The following is a 27,407-nucleotide window of genomic DNA, read 5'->3' as shown; positions in this document are numbered from 1 at the left end:
TTGCAATGTTTGGCAGCTAGCTTACATACTAACCCATCATGGCTTATTAACCTTGCACGCCGGCCAATTTCCAACTAGCAAAAATGTTATGGCTACCGCTACATGTAACCTATGCTTGCTATAATATTGGGAGAGAATCAAACAACCAATGTTGTCAGTCTGGTGCAACGGTTTTTTCTTTCCGTCGCAAGTCTTTCTATCGCTCTGTCGTGGACATAGAATGCATTGCAAATCTGCGATGCGCCAAGCTGGCCAACTTAATGGTCAAAGGTCGTGTACCAACACCTTTTCATATGTTGAATCATTTTCATTGATCTTGCCCACAACTCCTTGTGAAACTTCTTAGCGAAAGCTGATCAAGCGCATTTTCAAATGCGTATTTTATGTAGTTCATGCCGCTTAGTGCATAGTTGTCCCATACCAGCTATCACTTTCAAAAGAGGCACAAACTTTGCTTTAACCTTGCGTGCCATGAAGCGTATTGCAGCTTCATGCACACAACATACCAAAATCTCGCCACTGAAAGAATAAGACCTTGCAGCCCTCAATTCGAAGACCAATTGATGATTAAACACCATAGCTAAGAGCACCACTCAGACTCATTCATGGGTGCCTAGGCACTCACTCGCATAGTCCCGAGTCACCATACTCAGTTGGAATCACCTAAGGTGATTCCTGAGGGAATTAACCCTAACCCACACGTACCCCTGTGCGTTCAATCGCTACGCATGAAATATTCTTGTAAGCCGAGAGGTCTTTAACCAAATCTCCAAAAACAACATTCTTTGATCTGCTAGCACTGCTTAACCGAACAATGCTCCACGTCTATGCCGTCACACAACGATGCACTAACGACGATACCGATGTCTATCGCATGTCATGCTACTACCGCATGTCACCGATCAAGCAAATGCGGTATACACTTGATGCATTCTTTACTCAGTAGAGCTCTGCACTACACATGCCCCATTCCGAAAGATCAGCCCGAGAAAAATGCAATGCCAAGTAAAATATGTGCCAAGAAGGTTAAAATAAATAGCCTGAAACATTTCATCCTCTCTTTCTTCTTTCATTAGTTTCCAATTTATTTTAAAGAAAAAAAGAGCTTACGGAGATTCTATATCCAACTTAGCACTTTTTCTGAATGAGTTTTCATTGAGCAATTTAAGAAATGCATTGCAGTCTGAGCAGAAGGTAACTGGAGCAGAATATCATTTTTTAAAGGGAAACACCAACTTTGTTTTGTTAGTTCTTAAGACATGAGGCAGACAATGAAACCAGTCTTTACCTTGTTAATTTGCTGTTGTCGGTTGCAATAATGATGATTATTATAGTGATGATGATAATGACATCATGTTAATGATAGGGATTAGGATGTAATTAACAAACTAGACCTAGCAAAAAGTTCTGCTTGTCTATGTCAACTTTTGATTGGAAACCAATTCACCCCAAACTTGGGTCCATACCAAAGAAACAATAAAACAAAAAATCCCCAACCACAATATATATATATATATATATATATATATATATATATATATATATATATATATATATAGTAACAGGTCCATGCTAAATGAGTTTTTCAGGTTTTTTTGTTTTATTTTTAAATTCTGACCTTACAGATGTGAACTATGTACTTGATTTTATAGGGATCAGGTCTTGAAGTGTTTGATTCCCACACATGGTGGGTTTTTATAAAATTAGAAAAATCAACGGTCCAAAATTTTTGTAAATTTTTTATGCTCCAAATATCATTATTTTTTTCATCAAAAACACATGATCCAGGTATGGATTCCTTGTAAATCGACCATGCCCAATACAATGGGGTCGGAACTGCGAAAAAAACACCCAAAGAGTTAGCAAGTTTCATTTCCCACGGACTCATTTCTCTCTTCACATATATATATATATATATATATATATATATATATATATATATATATATATATATATATATATATATATATATATATATATATATATATATATATATATATATTCTCTTCAGGTTGGGGATTTTTTGTTTTATTGTTTCTTAGTTATCCTTAAAATGAATTGATTTTTATACCGTCATTGTCCTCATGTCACAGCAAATTTGTTCAATTTATCTAACGAGAATTCCAATTTCAAAGGAGCATAGAGAAAAAGTGATTCATACATTTTTTAGTGTTATATTATAGATGTTTTTCATAAATTTAATGTCAAAAACCAAAACCCTACACGAGTTTTTTTTAAATTAACGTAATCAAGTTTAGGTACATCTTTTAAAATTTTAAAAATACAGGAGCATTTTGAATTATGCTAAAATGGAGATGTTAATTTTGAATGATCACGCATTAATCCCATGACCAAACCCACACCTATCACCAGCAGCATGAATACGGTACCGTCTCTCTAACCTTCAATACTAAAAGCAGGGGTGGACATCGGTCCGGCCTTCCCTGGCCCGACCTCATTCAGGCCCGCCAAAAGCTCGACCCGACTCTCATTTGGTTCAGGCTCAGCCCGAGACTTATTAAGCTGGATCCATGTCATATCAAAAGGTCAGCCCAATGTCGTCTGTAACGGTGCGAATCTGTTGATTCGTATTGTATCGGCTAGAAATCAATACGGTACCAGGCTGATTTGGCTTATTTTCTAAAAAAATAGTTAAAAATATTTTAAATATTATTCTAATAATTTTGTGACACTTGTCATTCTTTCTGGGTGAAAGTTAGCCGATCCAGTTCGATTCAGCGTCGAATCCGAATCGTCCGTCACCTGAATCGTTTTCAATACGATTCAAGTCCCGATACGATATCATACCCGAACGTCAGAATTGATCCGGTTCGTTTTGAATCGGGTCCAACTCAACCAAGTGTGGATTTGGATATACTGGGCCCAGAACAAGACCCGAACCTTTTCAGGCTTCCATGGGTAATTTTCCTGACTCCGTTATTTCTGTCATCATCATTCTCTTCTTCTTCTTCTCCTTCTGCAAATCTGAACACCTTGGATCCCTTGCTTGAATCAGAATCCCTCTCCCCACATCATCCATCGGCAAGAAATCCTAGTTTTGGCGTGTTAGTTAGGGTTTTCTTTGATGTTGGGCGGGTGGTTCCCTGGGGCGGTGGCGTCGGTTTCCCCCTCGGACATGGAAATGGACTCGCTTTCCAACGGAAACGGCGTCCGCGATCCCTCGCCGGCGGCCTCTGCCCCTCCGCCCACGACGTCGGCGAAGGCGAACCAGATTGCGGAGTCGCTGAAGCTCGAGCACCAGTTCGTCCGCGTCCCCTTCGAGCACCTCAAGAAGACGATGCGGGCCAACCACCGCGTCGTCGAGAAGGAGGTGGGTGCAGTCTTCGACGAGGCGTCAGCTGGGGAGATGTCGAAGGAGGAGGCCGTGCGGCACCTCACGTCCCTCGTCTCCCGGTTGCAGGGCCTCAAGAGGAAGGTTTCTGCACTTCCCTCCTCCTTTTTCGTTTTCTCTAGAGGCCTTCTTCCTCCTTTTTCCTTTTCTCTAGAGGCCTTCTTCTTGTTGTTTTTTGTGGGACCATCGATTCTTTTTTATATTATTTGACTGGAAAATTGGTGGATTTCTTGTTTGGAAGCGAATTTATCCTCATTTTGATTGCTTGATCGTTGAATTCACTCGGGTGCTCTGTAATTCCTTGTTCCTGATGAATTCTGTGGAATTGGAGTGCCTATTGTGTGCTTAGTTGTTATAGTCTGTCTTGTATTCTATTAATTATCTGGTTTTTGTTTTGAGTATGCTCTGATTTTTGCGTACGAATGCTTGTGAAATTGAGATAACAAACACTTTGTGCTTATAGCCGTGATTGCAATGAATTGTCCCTAATTGGTGAAATTACTTGAACATTTGAGGACGTACAGTTATGGAATTAGTACATTTCTTAAGAAGAAATCTGGTGGATTAATGATTCAGTGTGGCAACAGTTATTGGAGTCATCTCCACGCTTTTCTGAGGGATAGAACGCTGTTTTTGCAGTCTAGCTCTTAAATCAGAAGTCATGGAATAGCTGATTCTGCAGGATACATTATCTGGAGTAATGCCCATCATTGGTTTAGTTTCCAGAAGGTGGATGATCATTCGGTTGAACCCTGCTTTGTGATTGGTTTATCGTTGCTGAAATTCTTAGAGCCTTGTTCATTCTTAGAATTCTAGAAGAAAACACAAAAAAGCCAATCTAAATGCAGGTACTCTGTTTTTTGTGAAAGAACATCACTGCTCAAGGCATTCAGATGTAGTATCTCTCCTCATCCTCGTCAACCTGCTTTCTTGGCCAATCAAGATTAATCAGGGGAGAAAGTGGCCTACCTTGGAATATTAATTCCGTGGCAAATCCTAATAATCGGCAATAACAAGACCCATGTTTAATGTATTGTGGTAAATGTTTAAACACATTTGCAATTTTCGCTACTGTGCATCACACATATATTCAAGTTCCAAGAAATGGGAGTTGCAGATTATCATCTTAAGAGGTATCTGCTGGAACTCCTATTGAAAAGGTCATTTTGACATGATTTTAGGGGATATAAATTTCCAATACCGTCTTTCAACTGCACTCTCATGGATTATTAAAAATCTTGTAATATTCATATTAATGAACTTTCTTATGGATGCTTCCATTTTGACAGAAATTTATTCTCATAACTCGAGAACTTACATGCTTGTAATTTAGTATGTCTCTTTAGATATTGATTGCTTCAATCATAGTTTTCTATCATTTGATCTTCTTTGGAATCTTGATATAGTATCTATGGAATATAGCGTTGAGCAATTTCTCTATATGTAAATTGCATTCATAAGAACGTACTCATTTTAGTGGTTCTTTAATACTCTGTTGATTTTCTTGACTGTTCTTAAAAAAAGTGCATGCACAATAGTGTGCTGGTGACTCTATTCATGATTGCTCTGTGATCTTTGATTTTGTCAGAGGATTAGATTTCTGAGCTTCTTCTATGGTTCTATATGATGCATTTGCATTATGTTTGAATACCACACTTGGCATCTTTTTGTGAGATTCTTCCATTATCTTTGAAGTTACAAATGAAGTTTTTTACCTATTTCATAATAAGTGCAATAGACATTTTAGGGCCTTAAGTTCAAGAACAATAAAACACTAGTGATCTCCTTTTTTCTTTTTTTCATGTGGGCTACAATCACAAGGTCGGGATCTATATTGTGAAGAATTAATTTGAAATTGTCTCATTTAGAACCTGTATCAGAAGAAAGAAAGAAATTTCTTATTTTTCCCGTTGTATTTCTGGATTGAGTACTCATTCATTTACTAGTTGCCAGTTATATTCATTTTGTTTCTTTTCCACGTCAAGCAGTTGGAAGAGAGCAACAAAACGGAGCAGTTGCAAGCTCAAAGATGTCGAGTCCGATTAGATTACTTAGATAGCTTAGAACTTGAAAATCAGTATGAATGGAATAACACAAGACTTAAAAGAATCCTCGTGGACTACATGCTGCGTATGTCATATTACAATACTGCTGCACAACTAGCGGAAAAAGCCAATCTACAGGCAAGCTTTCTTTTTTCAGAATGAGTTTTCATTAATAATTGCAAGTAATATCTACATTTACTGTTATGTGAGATTGTCAGATGCATGTTTTTGGTTTCTTGGGTAGTATTTGGATTAATGTATTTGTTTTTGTTTTGTTTGTTTTAAACTTTTAAATAGGATACCGTTTACTTGAAAAGCTGCTGATTTTTCAAGCCCTAAAAGAACTGTCATATGTTGTAATCTGACTATCCAAAAGCTGGTTCGTATATGTGTGTGTCATAGTCACGTCAATTTCTTGCCTAGGGTTTTTCTTGGAGATTTTTTCAAAAGTGATTTTTCTCATAAAAATCCAGGAATTAAAAAATTCAAACAAATATACAAAAAATAAAAAATAAGATAAAAACAGAAAGGTAGTTGGGATCTCATGATGCAAGTTGTTTGGACTCAATCTAACCTCATAGATGTATTAAGTATGGTTGGTTTAGTTGAAATTGACCCTTTGGTCCTTTTTCCATTTCCAATGGAAAAACATGCTTTTTTGAATGGAGAAATTTTGGTGCATTTACTATTGTCAATTTTTGCATAACTAGAGAAACCGGTCCACATTGGATTCCAGCGATCCAAAAGTCAACTTCTAAAAAACAAGACTTGTATATCACATCCATGATGTTAGATTTACCAAAAAACAAAAAAAAAAGTGTTTTACTAAGTCAATTGTAGGTATAATCGATTGCAGCATATATATATATATATATATATATATATATATATATATATATATATATATATATATATATATACAATTCATGTATGTATGTATTGCCATGGATTCTTGTGAATTATAAACCTTAATGAAATAAGCATTATCACATTGTCTATGGAACTCATACCATTTTTTACTAATTACTAGTTACAATAATAATATGATCATTGCCCTGACCAAACTATTAATATGATCCAAATGAAGAAAAAAACTAAAAGCAATTCCTTTGTAGTGAAACTTAATATGGTAATCTATGTCACATAGGTGCGGGTGCGGCACTTTAAAAAAACTTGGGTGCGGGGGTGCTGGAGGGTATATATATATTTTTTAATATCTATAAATTTTTAATATTTTAATATATATATATATAACTTATCCATAAAACAAGCTCCCAATGAGATTCAGATTTGGGTTCGAATTCAGATGCAGAAAATTCATACCGAATCAGGATCCGATTAGTTAATAGGGTATGTGGCCTAATCGGGTTACCAGTGGATTCAACCATTCAACGATAAAAAAATTGCTTGAAATTAGAGCAAACATCTTCCCATTTAATACAGAAATCCATTCCAATGCAGTTTACACTATTTTATTAATGCGTTTATGACAAAGCTCTGCAAAAAGTATAAAAGAATGTACATGACTCAACTTTTTATGACAAAGCTTTATAAAACCAATAAAAGAATGTATGTGGCTTAGAGCATTTAATGCAAAACTTTTCAAAGCTTTGTAAAATACGCCGTTGATGCTTGGATGACTCATCTTTTTATGACAAAGCTTTGTAAAAACAGTAAAAGAATGTACATGGCTCAGAGCATTTAATGCACAATGTATCAAAGCTTTGTAAAATACACGACTGATGCTGGGACAAAACTTTAAATATTTTTAAATTTCTGGTGTGAAGCATCTTTTCGAGGTACCCCTTGGGGGGGCTTGAGGTACGCTCGAGCTCCTTTCTTTTTTTAAATTTGGGACAAAAATAACCCTAGGGGTGCGGCAGCCTCTATGCTGAGTCCTTGTGACATAGGTGGTAATTGAGAAAACAAGGGCTATCTTTTGCATTTAGTTTGATTTGCAAGTTAAACTCATCTTCAAATCTCCAAACAACTTGATTGTGCAACTCCTAAAATCTCAGTGACACATCTCCACCTTGGTTCAACTCTCCTTCAGCCTGTCCGCTAAATAGCAGCCCACAGCCTCTCAGTAAGCTGACTGCATCACCAACGCCTCACCTACAATGGCCTGCATCTTCCCCTTGCCCCACACCTTTGTTCCATGGCTCTATAAACTTTCGATGGTAGGATAGTGGCCTACCATGGTAGTGATGGGTGAGGGAGAATTAGGGTTCAATTCCAGAGAGGGAGCTTGAGAAACGGCTACCACATCCAAGGAAGGCAACAGACACGCAAATTACCCAATCTTGACATGGAGAGGTAGTGACGATACATAACGGTATCGGGTTCTTCGAGTCTAGTAATTGGAATGAGTACAATTTAAACCCCTTAATGAGGATCCATTGGAGGGAAATTCTAATGCCAACAGCCGTGGTGATTTCATCTCCAATAGCGTATACTTAAGTTGTTGTAATTAAAAAGCTCGTTGTTGGATTTTGAGTTGGGCCGACTGGTCTGCCTTTGGGTGTGCACCATGGTTGGAAAATTTGGTGAGTCAACTCGTGACTCGGCCAAGTTGTCTCGTATCGGGTTCCAACCAAGTTAAAAAAACCAATATAACTCGGTTAGGACCAAACTCGGCCCGAGTCAGCCAAGTTTTATATGAAACTGGACCGAGTCATTCGATTCTCCTATGCTTTTTTTTGTTAATAATGAGTTTCATTAAATTTATTACTTTTAATAAATGTGGGCACCGTCCTTTACACCCAATTAAAGGTTCTTTAATGACTTATTTGATTGCATGCAGTTCTTATTTTTTAAATAGATTTCCTTTTTTATTAACATTAATTAAGTCATTTCTTTTTAAGAAGTCTAGGCACCATTTGTTACACCCAATAAATGTCTTTCTTAATTACTATTGCTGCATTTTGTTTACATTTTTAGGTAAGTTTATACTTTATAATTAAGTTTCATTAATTCTATTGCTTATGTACAAGTTTACAGGCCACCAACTACACCCCAATTAATCATGCTTTATTTAATTATTTATTTAACGACTCAGTGCCCAATTTGCCAATCACAAGCCTCAACTTATGATACTATACTCCTTTTCATTATCATGTTTATTACCTATGAAAATAAGTTCTTTATTCATTCCTACTTTTTCTACAAGTGACTATTCAAAAGTTTGAAATTGCATGTATTAGTCATATATATATATTATTTATTTATATAATTCAAAATTTATATTTAGGTACATTTATAGCTGAAAACATACATATGAGAAATCTATATTTCTAATGAATATATTCTTGAAACAAAGTTTGTATATGTTTAAAATATATGTTTGGTATTTATTTTTAGTAAATTAATAAAAAAACCATGACTCATCCGATTCACCGAGTTGACTCACCCGAGTCACCAAGTCAAGCATTGCCGATCCGAGACCGAGTCCCGAGAATGCCAACCATGGTGTGCACTGGTTGTCTCGTCCCTTCTACCGGAGATGCATTCCTGGCCTTAACTGGCCGGTTTGTGCCTCCGGTGCTGTTTGAAGAAATTAGAGTGCTTAAAGTATGTCTACACTCTGCATACATTAGCATGAGATAACATCACAGGATTTCGGTCCTATTGTGTTTGCCTTCAGGATCGGAGTATTTATTAAGAGGGATAGGCAAGGGCATTCATATTATATGTACAAAAGCATGTTCAGCCAATTAGGTGATGTTTGAAAACTGCCAGTCGGTGTCAGTTAAGGATGCAGTTACAAAATCCTCATTTTGTGGTTTTAGCAAATCCGCATGGTTGTTTGGGATAAGTGGAATGGTTCAGCGAGGGATTTACCACTTCCACTTGTGCAGCTGTTCGAAATGCAGCTGAAAAACTGAAATTAATACTGGAAGAGCATTGGGTCGGTCATCGGAGCAGTCACTGGTGTGGGAACTGGTGTAGTATTTGGTAACTACCACCTCATCTAGGTGGAAAGTGAAATGTGGAACTGGAGGTGTCAAATACCACCCCAGTTCCATCATTTCCTACAATTGCATCCCTCCCAAACAACTTTGCCGCTGGGTATTCCCCCACTTCCTACTCCAGCTACCTCCGATGGCTAGTTTCCAAACAGGGCCTTAACTGGAAAGGATTTTCCTGCATGCCATAACCGTGCAATCGGTTATCTTCTCTTCCACAATCTTCCCTTGATTCCTCCCATTGATCACACCTCCTTTCATAAATAGTTTACTTTCTCAATGTGCTTTTGTTTTCAAATGCTTACTTAACATGAGCAAGCTGCTGGTAGTCACCAGACAAATGTGAAAGGGCATTGACGGGCATTGAAAAATGGCTTTGCCAAAGACTACCTTTTTGCGGTGGTAGTTGAAAACAGGAGATGGAATGGTATTAGGCAAACAATCTTTGGGATTCGGTGTTGCCCAATGCATTCCCATCTCCCTGTTCACCCCCATTCCTAACAGAAGAAAAGATTGCAGATTCAGCAAATCCTGTCTAACACTTTCTGACGATAGGCTCCCAAAAGGAGCCTAGATGGAGCCTCAGTTACAAACTATCACTGGTTTAACAAATGATGATCAAAGGATACATTCGAAAAAGCTTCTACTTTTATATATCTACTCCAAATAGCCAAGGTTCTATTTTCATACTTTCTCATGAACATTGTCTGCGAACTTTCTCTTTGTTCTTTTTATCCTCGAAGGGAAACCTTTAATGATATCTGAAGACTAAAAAAATCTTATCTGATAAGTGGTAAAATCTAACAGATTAGGTAAAATATATAGTAGAAGGATAAACCTGTTTTGCTGAGGGATAACCAAGGTTCTATATCTTGCTGATTTTGATTGTATTCTGTTGGTACCAGATATTATGCTTCATGTAATGTTATCTCAATTGTTTCCAAGAAAATGACATTTTTGTGGTGCTTATTTGTATTTTGATTGTAGTCCTTATAGTTTTGATGAATTCAGCATGTTTGAGAGCATATTTATCATAACTTGTCTACAATAGGATCTTGTGGACATAGACATCTTCTTGGAGGCAAAGAAAGTCATCGATGCACTTCAAAATAAGGAAGTTGGTCCTGCTTTAGCTTGGTGTGCGGAGAATAAATCTAAGTTGAAGAAATCTAAGGTATATTTCACATGCATTTCTTCTTTCTGCTTATAGAAGATAAAGGAAACTTTTGTTTGCCTTCTGTCTTTTTGGTGCTCACTTTTGATTCATACTGGGGAAATTTTTATCTAAATAAATTATCCTGTGCTTCATCATAATGAAATAATGTGAAGAATACACTGTGAATGGGACTTGTCAGTGCTTATGAACTCTATCCTAGCATGTGTTATTGGTTTTGCCAATGTCTTTGATGTGGTTGTAGGACCACTATTGTTCATGTAGTTCTACTCTCGTATGTTATGCACCACCATTGTTCGTGTAGTTCTACTCTCATATGCACCAGATCATAGTTATCAGTAAGTGAAATGGATCGAGAAGAAATACGTGAAGTGGAAGCGGGAAATAAAAAGTAGCATGAAGCTTGAAATAGGTTTCGTTTTGGAAGCAATTGTGGAAGCATGTGAGAAGCAAAAAAAGAAACGCGATTGGGAAGAGAGGGGAAAGCAAAAAATAATAATAATATGAAAAACAAAAAAAATTAAAGGAGAAATGAGGGGGAAGTGACGAAAAACAAGTGGGAAACAAAAGGGATGCGAGAGGGAAGCGATCTGAGAAGCGAGTGGGAAGCGTGCTTCCCACAAATGGGAAGCGAGTTTTCCCCCGGGTGAAGCTTTTCCTGCTTCAGAAGCACTCTTCCCCCCTTAGGGAGCCACTTCCAGTAACTATGCACCACAGCACCAGATAATCCATCAAAGGACTCGATTTATCTGTTTTCAGTCCCATTTTGGTTTTCTCCTTCGGAACTGCTCTTCTGCAGTGCTGGGTTCCTTAATTATCATGGGTCATAGATAACCTCTTTCCTAGTTGTCCAGCTCTATTATTTTGAGATTCACTCTCACACACACACACGCACACATGCAGTGTATATGTTTTTTGACTTTTTTTTTTCCAGCCTGATACCTCCATGATTGTGATCTTTTAGCCCAAATGTTTGCCAGTTGAAAGGAGTAATAATTTTTTGCTGTCATTTAATAATGGACAGAAACACATACCATGTTTTGGATATATCAAATTTTAGTATGATATGCATGAAATGATTGTGGAAGACCCAGAATGATTTTCTTTTTTGGTTCATATCGCCGACCCCAATTGTTTTGGGATGAAGGCGTAGTTGTTGTTGTTGTTGTATCGCATGAAATAAGGTGTTGACAGCTCTGGTTTTTACAGCCCATTTTCTACTTTCTTTCATGTTTTTCTTTGTAAGCCAGTTTAATGTTTAATTTTGTCTGGATTGCAGAGTAAATTTGAGTTTCAGCTGAGGCTTCAAGAGTTCATAGAACTTGTGCGAGATGAAAAAAGCATGCGTGCAGTCATGTATTCGAGGAAGTACCTCTCTCCTTGGGGAGCTACTCACATGAAAGAATTGCAGCGTGTCATGGCTACTTTGGCTTTTAAGAGTACTACTGAATGTGCAACATACAAGGTAAAAACATTTTATTCTGTTCTCTTTTGATTCAATGTTTGTCCCGTGGATAAGACCCAAACTGTTATTGTGGTCACGGTGTGGCCTTTTTGTGACCAATCCTGCTAATAGCATTGATGCCAGTTTGGGTCATTTCCCACAACGACTGTGATGTCTTGCACCATCTTGATGACAGTGTTTAGGGAGATGACAATACTTGGCTCCATCATGTGATATGTAACTTTCTCGATAAACTTCTCTTAGTTTTCACTTGATCTCTTAATTTTTTGTTGAGCAGTTGGAAATTGATCTTAGTCGGTATTATTATATGACACTAATGGATGAAATTTGATTAGTTTGTATCTGATATTAGGCCATTTTCATTCTTGGATGCTGCAGTGATATGTTAGTGTTTGTAATCAGTGTTTTACGTTTGCTTTCACCATGGCTCTGCACACCGGGCTAGGTGGGTCGGGTTAAGGCATTCAAGTTGAAGGATGTCATGAGCTTAACATCCAATGTGTGTGTCCCTTGCCCTAAGGCCAAAGCCACAGGCTCCCTGGTGGGCAATGAGGTGGCCAAGGGGTTTTGACGGCTTGGGGTTGGATCATACAACAGTGCTTCAATCTCCCAGGGGCTCCACCACCTGAACTGGGGTTTCCCCTCGGTAAATATCAAAAAAAAAATCTAGATGGTTTCCTGTGGGCTATATCACATGGAAAAAGCACATGGGGACATGCTATGTTATAATTTTCCATTAATGACAATATATTAGGGGACACAACAAGGGAGTAAACGAGAATATCCCTATCACAGCCCATGTCCATAACAGAAAATTATGACCTAAGGTCTTCTTATGTTTATTGCCAACTGTTAGATCAGTTTTTTGTGTTATTGCTAACTTTGCATTTGGCCAATGTCAACTTTGCACAGCTTTCTCTTGCATTAGGGTGCTAGCTTTTCCCCTTTGTCCTTTTATTGGTGATGGCTTTTCAATCTTCAGTGATCCTTTTCAGCAGAAACATTGTTTCTGCTTGATAAAAGTGTTGCTGGCTACTGAAAGATTGTCATTTTAATATGATGTAACCCCATATTGTGCAGGTTCTATTTGACCCGAAGCAGTGGGACTATTTAGTTGAGCAGTTCAAGCAAGAATTTTACAAGTTATATGGCATGACTCTCATGCCATTATTAAATATTTACCTGCAGGCTGGCCTCTCATCTCTTAAGACACCGTATCCACATTTAATCCTTCAACTTGTATAATAACAGCTTTTTGACATGCGCTTGCCGGGTGTGTGTTTACTGTTAGTTGACACGCGCCCGCCAGGTGCATGTTTAACTCATTTACGACTTTTAGCGGTGGTTCTCGGCCGCAGCTAAAAGTCACAAAATTGCAAAAAAAAAAAAAAACGGACGTGCCCAGTGTGTCCGACAGTTTGTCCGATGATTGGCTGTCCCTTGATACGCCCAATCATATACATGTATATCATTATCTAACCATTGCAAATATTAGTTCGTGTTATGTCGTTCTGAAAGAGTCTATACTCTCTTTTCTGCATGCTTTGCATTCCTTGACTCCATGAAGGTTTTGTTATGAAGAAGATTGCACCAAGGAAGACCCACTATCTCAGGAGACCTTCCGTAAGCTGGCATTGCCGTTGCCGTTCTCCAAACAGCATCACTCTAAGCTTGTGTGCCACATCTCCAAAGAGCTAATGGATGCTGACAATCCACCTCTTGTTTTACCCAACGGTTATGTCTACAGCACCAAGGTCTGTCATCAAAATAGAGCTTGGTTAATGAAGCTAAGGAAATCTTTGGATGCACCCACTTAACCAGAAAAGCAAGAAAACAAGGAAGCTGCATTATGCTCCACATTGCAAATTCCCAACCTATCCTGCTTTTGTGTGAAAGTGGGGGCATCAGTCACTCCATAATGGAAATTTTTTCCATAACACAATCTCATGTTCTTTTTTGAATTGCATGACAGGCTCTTGAAGAAATGGCCAAGAAAAATGATGGCAAGATTACATGTCCAAGAACTGGCCTAGTTTGTAGCTTTGCAGATCTTGCAAAGGCATTCATTTCGTAGCACAATTGAATTACCACACCATGTACTCGAAGTCGTGAATTGTTCTTGTCTCCAGCAATGGATATGGTTTCCTCCTACAGCCCCCATTCCAGTGTAAAGTTAGCATGTGTAAAATATGTATTCCATGCTTCAGTATCAGTGCTTGAGATCATCAATCTCTATGCTTCAGTAAGTATCGCATGTCCAGATTGATCTAGAGGCTTGTGTTCCAAGATGTATGACTTTGTTTTGCAAATAATCACAGTATCCTTCAGTTCCTGCTTATTGGTTTTTACAGTACATTTAAATTCTCAGAAAAATTGCTGAAACGGGCGTAGTAACTGTCCAGAGAGAGTCAAATTCTTTCCAAAACACTGTTCTAGCCAGGGTTCGGAGGGGTTAAACTGTTTCTAATTGTTTATTTAAGTTTTTGTTTAAAACATCTTATAAGCAGTGCTGTTCTTACTGACGAGGCATGTCCAAGGCCTGTACGTGGGAAATCTTGACTAAACGATAAAACGAGGCATTGATCAACTTGCAGTTTTTAGTTCTAAAGCTTACACAGTATGCAAAATATTGTTCTTGAAGAGAACGCACAAAGAAGCGTGTTTTTTTTTTTTTTGGACATAGGAAGCTGGGGTTAGGCAGACCCCTACCTGTAATTATGTAAACGCATATTGTTTATCTAATGGAATTGTTACAGAAAGAAAAGGGAGTACTTGCAGAAAACGTTGTTTACAAGCCTACCATTTCCATAATTAATCGTTTGAGAGAGAGAGAGTATTATAAATTTAGAGGTAAAAGATTTCATTAAGTCAACATGCATCACCAACAAGATCATATTGTCGGCGATCAAAGAACATATTGATAATTAAATAGATCATATTGTAGCACGTCTATTAATGTAAAAATTCTAATCATAAAATGGTGGTTTGCTGCTGAAATGTGACCAGGAATTGAATTTTGGTCCCATTTCAGCAGTGCACCACCATTTTATGATTTTTTTTCTCTAAAAAAAGATGAGGTATTAAATTTTCCTCATTAATTTATAGGATATATTGTAGCACGTCTATTAATGTAAAAGTACTAATCATAAAATGGTGGTGCGCTGCTGAAATGTGACCAGGAATTGAATTTTGGTCACATTTCAGCAGTGCACCACCATTTTATGATTTTTTTTCTCTCAAAAAAGACGAGGAATTAAATTTTCCTCATGAATTTATAGGATAAACTCACAAAGTGTAAAAATTCTGATAAAATGTGACAATCTGTTTTATCAATTTAATTCAACATATCTATATGACCACAGTTTTTAAATTTTTACATGTACCATTTTATTTTGATGTTGACTTATTTTATTTTTAAACTTGTCTTATTTGTAATTTTTTAAAGGCTTTTTGCAAATTGGTCTACACCTTCTAACCAATTTGCAAAATAGTTCCTACCTTGTGCCATTTTGCAAATCAGTCCTCCCCTTTCTCACCGCTGTTACAACAAATTGGTCTTTCTGTTAGCTTACTGAAAACAGTCACCAAAATGCCTTTATCAAACAGTGGTTAGTGTATTAACTCTTTGTAAATTAGTCCCAACCTTATTCACATTTTGCAAATTGGTCCTCCTATAAGGGTAGCACCGTCAAATTGTCTGCCCTTTAACAGTTACGAAAGCTAACAGCTGTTAACATCAAGGACTGATTTGCAAGAGTTAATGGAAAGCTAATGACCTATTTGCAAAATGGCACAATGCAGGGAATATTTTGCAAATGGACTATAAGGCAAGGACCAATTTGCAGGAAACCCTTTTTCAAATCTGATGATCTGTTCCCTATTGCCGATGTTGCTTCCTAATTATTAAGTTCCTCTTAAGAAGTCCTTGTGGATGTTGCATGGACAAAAGAAGAACAAATTTTGGTTAAACTGCCTTGGAGGCTTGGATCTTGAACCAACCCAACACACACACACACACACACACACACACACTCTCCTGTCATTTTGTGCCAATTAAACGCAATGATCATCTAGTGACAGTATGATATTCTCCTGTACCTTTCTTCTTTCTTAGTAGGTATTTCACATCTTTCAAAGAGGTCAGAAAAAACTCCAATGGGCATCCTTTAGGTGCCATGATGTCCACTATCGCAGCAGATCAAAGCAGCATAGTTTTTTTATAGGCAAGATGGGGTTAGGCCCGACCCCAACCAGTGTAATAATGCTCATTTACATGCTGAGTGTGACACCCCTAACAGAAGGGGTGCCAGTCAGGGCGGGTGGTCCTTCAAGATTTACACACTCCATCTTTTCCAAAAAATTCTAATTGTAAACACTTATTTATCTGTATGCTACAAAATTTTTGCATTTGTTGTACCAACTGTTGTGGAAAGTTGGAACCAATTCCGAGTAGCACTTCCGGTCACCCTGATTTGATTTGAATGTTTTGCACTTGAGGGATGTCAGATAGGATTCTTGCCCATCCTGGCCATTATTGTTCCTCCATTCTTCCTCTCATTTGGAAGCATCCTGCTTCTAGGAAATGTCCCCTGTGGTCCTGAACAGTGTATCCAAAAGACCATCCCTGATGAAAAATTCCCTGCACATTTACCTTTATTCACCCCTGTTCGGAGGATTCCAACTATCCAGCTGTCGCCATCTCCTCACCACTTCAGCGTTTGAGTTTTGGAGGAGTTGCTTCATTCTCGAACCTATTTCTCTTGTGACAATTATCGGTCTTCAAAAGTAGCGGCATTCCTGAGTTGCCACACCTTTCAGATGACGACTTGAAAGGCTAAAGTCCAGCTCCTGCCAATGTTCTTGTCCGCATGCCTCACGGAACTCCATTTTTGGAGTGCAACACTGACTGAATCACCCACTATCTTTTTTCGAAATAGGATTGCCACCTGCTCCCACACCCGCCTGACTGGATCACATTGAAAGAATACATGGGTGTGAGTTTCCTCAGCTGATTTACAAAAAATACAAAGGAAGCCCCCAACCTTTTCAGTCTATCCTGAGTGGGGAGTTTTTCCTCTGTGGCAAAGCGTAAAGAGCACAGTTTTATAGCTAGTAAAAAGTTTGAATTATAAATGGTTCAATTAGATGTTTAAGCCCGTAGATTTCAACAGATCAGATATCTGGTCCACTTGAATATATCCAATTCCAATGTATAGCCAGGATCAGTTTATGCCAAGTTGACTGTGTGATAGCCCAACCATCCCCACGTGATCAACACATTATACTGAAGCATGCGTTCTACTTCAGATGTTGGATTGGATGCACAGCACAAAACATACAATTCTCATCTGGGTATTAATCAGATTGACAAAAAATCAACCTGAATTTTATTTGGATCTTCACAACTGGTACCAAACCTGATTAACCGTGAACTGGTCAATCCAGCACCAAACCCTTTATCCGATCCATTAACAGCAGTTTGCTGCAGAGCCAATTAGTTGAAAAACAGTACTATACCATTACCAACCGATAAATTGCAGTTGCTGCCTTTAAACATGATCCAGTTTATTTGGTGACTACATGAAAATAAGGTTGGCACCATTGAATGTGGCTGAGGAATTATAGGTCAAGGATTCCACTACAACTGTCTAAATGGATGATCACAGACAGGCCAAATCTATAAAATTACTGGATTAGCACCGTGATGTTCATGTCGTCACAGTTCATATTTCTAATTATGCAAAAGATTATATGTAAAAACATTTTCATCAATTACTGATGAAACATTGTATTCTTCCCATCTATCTTGATTGATTGATCCTCGAAAGATTTCACACCTGCAAGCTCGCAACCACTTAAATAATGAAATCTTATTGCATGTGAGTGATACCATCCTTCTGATTTTTTGTTCTAGAATTATCTGGTCAGTAAGGACCCTGTTTGATTTGTGGAACTGAAAACTATTTTCATGAAATAGAGAATTTTGTTGTGAATTGCCTCATCCACGTGAAAAAAAAATAAGAAAATAAAAAAATTGAACTTCAGTCATTTTTTACTGGCATTTTCTCCATCTTGTGTGGAACACAGATTCAGAATTTCACATCATTCACAAATCAAACTTCTCATTCTATGGAACAAGCATCCTATTCTACCAACAAAACATACCCTATATTGGATGCGTGCAATTCCATATTTTGTTTCCAATTTTTACATGTTTGGTTAGAATTTAACGTAATTTACAAACAGATGCTTAACATATGGCAAATTTTCATTCAGAGGCCTCAGGTTTCAAATATTTAAGATCGATGCCTACCTTTCAAAAAATTGCTCAGATCTGCCTAAGTTGTTTTCTCTCTGAAATTACTTATCCCTGGCCCCTGGGCGGTCATTTGAGCAATGTTTGAAAAGGTTAGGCAATATCTTGAATATTTGAAACTTGAGGCCAATAAATGTAAAATTTTCATGTGTTAAGAACCTATATATAAATTACCAATTTTTTATATTTCGAAGGAATTTTCTGCACCACTAGAATTCATTTTCACATGACTTTTTAAGGCGCCTCTATTTCAAGAGCTGTTTCAAACCATGCATTCAAAACAGAGTCCAAGTGGAACGCTTGGCAATTCATCCATTCTGCTCCCTCTTTCACAACAGAAAAACCAACTCCTCCTTCCTAGTTCCTGAGAAACAAGAGTACCTATTGGAGTTGGGGAGGCCTTTCCTGCACCATCTTCTTTCTCCTCTTCATTGTGACTTCTCAGTTTGGAAAGGCCTCTCCATCTCATTCCTTCTCAATACATACATTTTGCTTTCATCAGCTCCTTCCATGGGAGACTATTATGGACATCGCAATCATCATGGGGCATACCCAATGGATGTCGAATCGTCCTCGGCGGTGCCGCAGTATGCACCGAAATATGTCCTCCTTTCCGAAAACAGCCTCAATCCGTCGACGAGGCCGCCTCCTTATCGTCGTAATGTGCCAAGGTACCAGTCCTATCCTCCAAGGAAGAGAAGCAGCTGCTGCTGCAGGTGCATCTGCTGCTTGTGCTGCTTCTTGTTCTTGTTGATAATTGCACTGGTCTGCATCTTTGCCTACCTTTTCTATGCCTACCATCCAGAGGTCCCCTTGTACGACGTGAAAGATTTTCACGTCACGAAATTCGAGGTCGATTCCGAATTGAGCGTGTATTCAGAGTTCACCGTAGTCATTGTCGCGTACAACCTGAATACCAAGATTGGCATCAATTATGAACCAAACGGCCTTGTGGCAGTCACATACTCTGGCAGCAGGCTTTGCTCAGGGAAGCTGCCGGCTTTCTATCAAGGACACATGAATAAAACAGTTATGGACGTGGTCTTAACCGGAAAGAGCAAGTTCGGCACCGGATTGCAGGCCGCACTAATGGAGCAGCAGCACACAGGAAGGGTGCCATTGGGGATCAATGTGGTGGTGCCGGTGGTGCTGCAATTGGACGGTCTCAAGCTCAGGAAGGTGACGGTCGTTGTCGATGTGTCGCTCGTCGTCGACAGCTTGACACCAAACAAGAAGATTGGGATCAAGTCCATAGAGTATCACTTCAGTGCCAGTCTATGACCACCATGTTTTGTTTCTGCAGTTATTTCTGCATTAGCTGAGAAACAATCCTTACTCCCAAGCTTCTGGCTTGCTAGAAATGCGTGTTTCAAGGAGGTTGTACAGTCCATAATGGATCTACCTTGTGCAAGGTGATTTATTTGACATGGGGTTTTCTCAAGGGTGATAAGGGATTATTATAGCATTAGAATTTTTCAGTTACGCTGAAGACAATGTATTATGGATAGAGCAGATGAACATTTTTATTTTTTATATTTTGACATTTTAACATTAAGCTATTGACGATGAACAATTCTCTCTCTCTCTCTCTCTCTCTCTCTCTCTCTCTCTATATATATATATATATATATATATATATATATATATATATATATATATATATATATAGTGTGTGTGTGTGTGAAAACTAGAAATATGAGAACTACCATGTGAACTGTAATTTTTATGATTTTTTTAATCTTGTCTCTTAAATCTAAACTTACAGATGTGATCTACATGCTTGGTTTTATAAGCACTAACTCTTGAATCATCTGATTATCATACACATTCAAGATTTTTTAAGGCTTAATCAACCGTTCATAATCTTCATAAATATTTAAGCATCCAAAAATAATGTTTTTTATCAAAAATACACCATCCAACAGTTAATTCCTAGCAAATTCACCATGCCAAATATATCTACATGGTTGGATAACTTGGATTTGCAAAAAAAGGTGTTGGAAATGCCCTGTTCTCTCTCTTTCTCTTTCTCTTTTTCTCTCTCTCTCTCTCTCTCTCTCTATATATATATATATATATAACACACACGTGTAGGTGCTTAACCCATGCTTAATCACGCTGACCATCCATCACACGTTGATGGATGGTCAGCGCACAAAAAAGAATGAAATCACATCAAAAAATGGGTCAGAAAATGCCAAATGGGCTTTAGCAGTGCTTTAAGTGTGCCGCTAAAGTCCCGAGGGAGAGGGACGCGTGAAGCATTAGAAATTTTTAATATCGCACATGTCCCTTGGAGCTTTAGCGGCGCTCTAAGTGCACTGCTTTCCCAGTTTGTGCATCCGCTTTGTGAGCATTTTTTGATGTTATTTTTTGGGCACTGACCGTCCGTCAGTGCCATTAAGCATGGGTTAAGCACCTACCCACTACTCTCTCTCTCTCTCTCTCTCTCTCTCTCTCTCTCTCTCTCTCTCTCTCTCTCTATATATATATATATATATATATATATATATATATATATATATATATATATATATATAGGTCATGTCACCAAGGTAAAAACAAAGTTTTCCTTTAAATTTTTTATGTGTTTTGGGTTTTTTTCATGAATTTAATGTTACATATGTATTTTACATGGCTTGGTTAGTGAGAGTTGGCTCTCAAATCATCTAATTATGACAAGTAGTTAGGTTTGAAAGCCTTTAAATATCAACAACCTATAAAGTATCAAATTTTCTAGCTCTTACACTACAAAAAATCAGTGGATTAGCGATGATCATAATCCGTCACTAAACAGTTTAGCGATGGATTAGCGACAGAAAATATTTGTCGCTACTTTTGTTGTTAATTTGTGATGAATTAGCGAATGCCATGATTCATCGCAAGGACATCGTTAATCCGCATAGATTTGGTTTTGCGACAGATACACATCCATCACTAATGTAGCAACGAAATTGCGATTGATTATAATCCGTCGCAAAACATTGGTCGATTTAATTTTTTGATGGATAAATATCCGTCCCTAATCCGTCACTAAATTTGAGGTCGATACTAAGTAGCGACAGATAATATCCGTCGCTAATTCATCACAAAAAATAAAAAAATTTAAAAAAATTGTTTGAAATATAAATATCGCAAAAATTTTTCTTGTTGTACAATTTATATATCCTATGTATACAAAACAAAGTACACATAAAAAATACATATACAAAGCAGCTAAAACAATTTATTGATCCACTATAATCCTCGCCAAGTTTCAATTATTTACAAGTGAACATTTACAAAGAGTTTTTTTTGAAACAACAAGAAGGTACAATAAATTCAACACATGAATCTAATCATCGCCAAAATTCAGAGCATCATCTTCTTCATTGTCTCGATCTGCCCCTTCATCCATGCCTCCATTAGCTTCTCTACGTTGATTATCTCCAGCATCCTACAAGAGAAAAGAAATGTTAGTATTGATAAACAAAATATAATGAAATAAATTATATGCAATGCACCTAATCTAAGGCAATCAAAGTAACATGAATGAATTACATATAGACTAGCTAGCAGTAAAGTGAAGGACATTAACATAATTCAGATATGTGTTCTAAGGCTGACAGAAAAAAATTCATAGTGATTCAATCATGCAAATATGTGTTCTAAGGTTGTCAAAAAAATATCATAGTGATTCTAGCATGCATATATGTATTATAAGGCTATCAAATAAATGTCTTTTGTATCACAATCATGCTTATATGTGTTTTAATGTTGTCAAAAAACTCTTATAGTGATTCAATTATGCATATATGTGTTCTAAGGTTGTCAAAAAACTTTCATAGTGATTCAAGCATGCATATATGTGTTTTAAGGCAGTCAAACAATTTCATAGTGATGAAATCATGCTTATATATGTGTTCTAAGGTTATCAAAAAACTTTCATAGTAATTCAATCATGCATATATATGTGTTCTAAGGTTGTCAATAAACTTTATAGTGATTTAATCATGCATATATGTGTTATAGGGCAGTTTAAAAACTTTTATAGTAATGGAATCATGCTTATATGTGTTCTAATGTTGTCAAAAACTTTCATAGTGATTCAATCATGCATATATGTGTTATAAGGCAGTCAAAAACTTTCATAGTGATAAAATCATGCTTATATGTGTTCTAAGGTTGTCAAAAAACTTTCATAGTGATTCAAGCATGCATATATGTGTTCTAAGGCAGTTAAAAAATTTCATAGTGATGAAATCATGCTTATATATGTGTTCTAAGATTGTAAAAAAACTTTCATAGTGATTCAATCATGCATATATATGTGTTTTAAGGTTGTAAAAAAACTTTCATAGTGATTCAATCATGCATATATATGTGTTTTAAGGTTGTCAAAAAACTTTCATAGTGATTCAATCATACATATATGTGTTATAAGGCAGTCAAAAAACTTCCATAGTGATGGAATCATGCTTATATGTGTTCTAATGTTGTCAAAAAACTTTCATAGTGATTCAATCATGCATATATGTGTTATAAGGCAGTCAAAAACTTTCATAGTGATGAAATCATCCTTATATGTATTCTAATGTTGTCAAAAAACTCTCATAGTACTTCAAGCATGCATATTTATGTTCTAAGGTTGTCAAAAACTTTCATAGTGATGAAATTATGCTTATATGTGTTCTGATGTTGTCATAAAACTCTCATAGTGATTTAATCATGCATATATGTGTTCAAAGGTTGTCAAAAAACTTTCATAGTGATTCAATCATGCATATATGTGTTATAAAGCAGTCAAAAAACTTTCATGTAAATAGTCACGCATTGTGTCCTTAACAAGTTGGTAGACACCATCCCAAGAATTAGCTGAGTCAATCGAACGCTTGAAGTTAATGCTGGCGGGAGAACTCTGAGAGCCCTAGCTGGAGGAGGTAACGACTGGTGTGGTGTTCATATTACTTCAAAACCCGAACACATGACCCTTTTTGGGTTCACCGGTTGCAGTCACTCATGCTTCAGGATCATAGCACTTATAACTATTGCAGAGAAAATTCCTTAAATGCTATAAATTGTCATATTTGCATTTCTCTCAAATTATTGCATGTTATCTTATCTTAACCCTTTGTCTCACCTGTTTCACAAGAAAGTAGTTGTGCTCAGGATTTCGATTCTAACACCCTACTTTATTGGTTTTTTGCAGAGACAGGTGATCAGTGAAGTTGGCAACTCCTGGGAGAGCACGAGAATCATGTTTGGTTTTTTACGGCTTCACTTGCGGACAAAGTGGTTCTTGTTTTCATTCTTTTAGTTTTGTTGTTTCTTTCAGTTCTTTTGTTTTAGTTAGTTGCTACTTTATTTTCTGGTGAGTAGAATACTGTCTCTAGAGTTGGATATTGATTTATAAATAAAGAGGTTTGCTTTGGGTTCTTGTGGATGATAATTGTAAGTCTCTTTGTGGTGTTTGACTATCCAATTAGAATTGTGAGGACCCCGGATCTCTGAGAAGTTTTTCGCAATGGTTAAAAAAAAATATGCGTTTTGAGTTGGGGTTGTTACATGTTTGGTATAAGAGCCACCACAAAAACTTACATCTTTATCATCATTTAGTGTTAAATTTTATTTTTGGTTTGTGAGCTCTGTCCTGAAGCGTCAACAAGTCATGCCTCATCCTCCAGAGCAGTCTTCTTCACTGGTAAGGTTATTTAAATACTTTTATTTAAGCATTAACATTTTGTATGCTTGCTTGTATCCATAGGTAAACTTCATTATATGATACACTAGTAATCTTATGTGATCTTCTAAAAGTATTTATACAGGATCAACCCTAAGGGGGTAGGATCAAAAAATAAAAAGAATCTAAATTTTGCGTACATTTTATACGTTGTAGATGTACGAACGTCGTGGTGCTTCATCTTCTGCCAGTGCTTCTGCGAATTGGCAGGAGGAGAGGGACTTCATGATGGGTGTTATCCACACCCTGACTGAGGCTATGACAGCGTAGGCAGAGAAAACAACGTAGACGATGCACATGGCCCAAGTCTTATAGGAGGCACAGGCTGCGCAGGCAGCAGCCCAAGAACCTCAGGTCGAGATGGTTCCAAACTCTAGAGGAGTGATTTTTAAGAGATTCTTGAAGATGGACACGTTAACCTTCGCAGACAAGGCCAACCCAGAGGCTGTCGAGAGCTGGGTCGAGGAAATTGAGAGGGCGTTTGAAGTCCTACCTGTCTTCGAGGAAAAGAAGACCTTATTTGGCATATACCAGCTGAAGGGCAATGCCAAGAAATTGCGGGACACCCTGCGGAGGGTGAAGTACATAGATATGGAGACGGTTCCTTGGGATGTAGTTAGAGAGGAACACCTACTTCCCTTCTTACGCCCAAAAGCAGGTGCAACAACAGTTCTTGGATCTTGCTCAGGGGAGCATGAGCTTGGTGGATTATGCCACCAAGTTCAGGAGTCTGGAGAGATACTGCCCAAACTTGTTCGCCAGCGAGAAGGTAAGGGAGGCAAAGTTCGTGCGTGGATTGAAGGACGGGTTACAGACTCGCATCTTGATGAGTCAACCTACTACTTTGGCCGATGCGATCGAGTCGGCTACCGTTCTGACCGAGGATTGGGAGAGATCCAGGGGCAGTTTCCAGAAGGGAGGCGGCAATGGAGGGGATTCTTCGAGTGGGATGAGGAAGAACCCACCAGCAAGAAGGAAGGTGCAGAGTGGAAAGAAGTAGCAGACCCATGATGGACGACAGTAGGGTGCGTAACAGGGTCAACCTCATCCATAGAGATAGCAGGGGAAGGCCCAGCCGACATGTCGCAGGTGCGGCAAGAACCATCCACTAGGTTTTTGCCCGTCATTCAAGGGGGTCTGCTATCAATGCTAGCAGTCAAAGCACATTGTTCCCTTCTGCCCGAACAAGCCTACGGCTCTTGAAGGACAGCAGCAGCAACCACCACAGCAGAGACCTCAGCAGTAGTAGGATTAGCGCAAGACCTATAGACGGGTCTACGCGGCGACAACAACCTCTCAGGGCAAGCAGATTGATCTGATTGAAGGTATCTTCTTAGTTGTTGAATACTTTGCACGTGTGATGTTTGACTCGGGTGCAACCCATATATTTATTTCTTTTTCATTTGCAATGTTGCTCGATTTGGTTCCATCTAGCCTCAAAAGGGCTCTTGATGTGATGTCACCTATGGGTGTATCCTCTACCTGCGGGATATCTCCCAATAGTTTGCATTATAATCGAGGGACATGAGTTGTCTGCCGACTTGGTCATACTAGATATGATGTTTTATGATGACATTCTGGGTATGGATTGGTTGTCTAGACATAATGCTACCCTCTAGTGTCGGGGCAAGAAAGTTATCTTGGAATGTCCTGACTTGTCTGCATTGTTATATCATTCGACGAGACCGGTGAGCGGGGGTAAAGATCATCTCAGCTTTTAAGATCTCCAAGTACCACAAGCAGAGTTGCGTCGTGTTCTTGGCCAGTGTGTCCACTCAGGATAGCCAGGTGACACCCTTGGAGCAGTTAGACGTCGTCCATGAATTCTCAAATGTCTTTCCTGAGGATTTATCGGGTTTGTCACCACATCGAGAAATTGAGTTCTCGATTGAGCTAGTGCCTGGTACAACACCAGTCTTTCGAGCTCTGTATCACATGGCACCTGCTGAGCTTGTGGAGCTAAAAAATAGTTGCAGGAGCTTCTTGACAAAGGTTTTATCAAGCCGAGTGTATCCCATTGGGGTGTATTAGTCCTCTTTGTTAAGAAGAAGGATGGATCGATGTGGTTGTGTATTGACTATTATATGTTAAATCAAGTGACGGTGAAGAACAAGTACCCTCTGCCTAGGATCGATGATTTATTTGATCAGTTGAGGAAGACAAAGGTATTCTAAAAAATTGACCTTCATTCGGAGTATTATCAGCTGAGGATTAAAAGTGAGGATATTGCTAAGACAGCTTCAAGGTCCAGATATGGGCATTATGAGTTTTTGGTAATGTCCTTTGGATTTACCAATGCCCCTGTAGCATTTATGGACTTGATGAATCAGGTTTTCAAGTTGTGGCTAGATTCTTTTGTCATCGTATTTATAGATGATATTCTGATATACTCAGAAAGTGTGGAAGATCACCGAGAGCATTTACGGATTGTGCTGCAGACACTGAGAGAACATTAGCTTTACGCTAAGTTCTTAAAGTGTGAGTTTTGGATTAATAGGGTGATGTTTCTCAATCATGTGATATCCCAGAGAGGTGTTGAGGTTGATCTAGTTAAGGTGGAGGCCATTTTGTCATGGGAACAACCGAAGACGGTGACAGACATTAGAAGCTTCTTGGGATTGGCAGGATATTACCATTGATTTATCTAGGACTTCTCTCGTATAGTCGCCCCGATGACTCGGTTGTTGCAGAAAGGAGTGAAGTTTGAGTGGTCCCCTCGATGCGAAGATAGTTTTCAAGAGCTAAAGAAGAGGTTGACCACGACACCGATTTTGACATTGCCTTCAGGGACGGGTGGTTTTGTGGTATACAGTGATGCATCGGAGACTGGACTGGGTTGTGTTCTAATGCAGCACGGAAAGGTCATAGCGTATGCTTCCCGACAGCTGAAGGTGCATAAGAAGAATTATCCCACGCATGACTTGGATTTAGCGGTAGTAGTTTTCGCGCTAAAGATTTGGTGCCACTATCTTTATGGGGAACAATTTGAGGTCATGTCCGATCACAAGAGCCTCAAGTATATCTTCGCTCAGCGAGACTTGAATTTGAGGCAGCGTAGGTAGTTGAAGTTCTTGAAGGACTATGACTTCTCCATCACTTACCATCCAGGTAAGGCAAATGTGGTGGCAGATGCACTAAGCAGAAAGGTGACAGTCATAGGAGCTAGCTTGGTTGGGCGCAGTTGGGATCTGCTCAAGGAGTTTGTCAGATGACAGCCTTTTTTGGATGACTCCAAACGCATTCTTTGTGCCGGGATGCAGGCACAACCCGAGATCATAGACCGAATTGAGGGACTTCAGTCAGAAGATCTAGATTTTGAGAAGTTATGCGAAAGTGCCTAGAAGCCAGAAGTGCAGTTTCGCTGAGAGGAG

At 38.4% G+C, this 27,407-nt stretch overlaps 3 protein-coding genes across 3 annotated transcripts in view; 2 read left to right on the top strand and 1 right to left on the bottom strand.

The window, feature by feature from the left end:
• The first annotated feature begins 2,969 nt into the window (after positions 1 to 2,969).
• LOC149834623 (protein MAEA homolog) lies at positions 2,970 to 14,337 on the top strand. The gene is made up of 7 exons (XM_090011501.1): positions 2,970 to 3,436; positions 5,341 to 5,535; positions 10,414 to 10,536; positions 11,816 to 12,001; positions 13,082 to 13,215; positions 13,569 to 13,755; positions 13,974 to 14,337. Exons 1-7 carry the CDS (start codon positions 3,086 to 3,088, stop codon positions 14,073 to 14,075), a joined length of 1,278 nt encoding a protein of 425 aa, XP_089867627.1. The 5' UTR covers positions 2,970 to 3,085; the 3' UTR covers positions 14,076 to 14,337.
• Positions 14,338 to 18,872: 4,535 nt separating this feature from the next.
• Positions 18,873 to 19,598, top strand: LOC149834622 (NDR1/HIN1-like protein 6). The gene has a single exon (XM_090009418.1). It carries the CDS (start codon positions 18,873 to 18,875, stop codon positions 19,596 to 19,598), a length of 726 nt encoding a protein of 241 aa, XP_089865544.1.
• Positions 19,599 to 21,596: 1,998 nt separating this feature from the next.
• LOC149834620 (uncharacterized) overlaps positions 21,597 to 27,407 on the bottom strand; it is a 77,571-nt gene continuing 71,760 nt past the window's right edge. The window contains exon 8 of the mRNA XM_090011503.1: positions 21,597 to 21,753. The gene's annotated coding sequence lies outside the window, so the exon portion shown is untranslated. The remainder of the gene's footprint in view (positions 21,754 to 27,407) is intronic.

This window comes from Nuphar pumila, chromosome 6 (assembly GCF_984573655.1).
Source record: "Nuphar pumila chromosome 6, dmNupPumi1.hap1.1, whole genome shotgun sequence".
NCBI lineage: Eukaryota > Viridiplantae > Streptophyta > Magnoliopsida > Nymphaeales > Nymphaeaceae > Nuphar > Nuphar pumila.
Note: the sequence above shows the minus strand (reverse complement) of the source record. Positions and strands in the feature narration are given on the sequence as shown.

Coding starts and splice junctions, on each gene's coding strand:
- LOC149834623 (XM_090011501.1), top strand. CDS start 3,086: ATGTTGGGCGGGTGGTTCCCTGGGGCGGTGGCGTCGGTTTCCCCCTCG. Junction 3,437..5,340: donor TGCAGGGCCTCAAGAGGAAG/GTTTCTGCACTT, acceptor CACGTCAAGCAG/TTGGAAGAGAGCAACAAAAC. Junction 13,756..13,973: donor GTTATGTCTACAGCACCAAG/GTCTGTCATCAA, acceptor ATTGCATGACAG/GCTCTTGAAGAAATGGCCAA.
- LOC149834622 (XM_090009418.1), top strand. CDS start 18,873: ATGGATGTCGAATCGTCCTCGGCGGTGCCGCAGTATGCACCGAAATAT.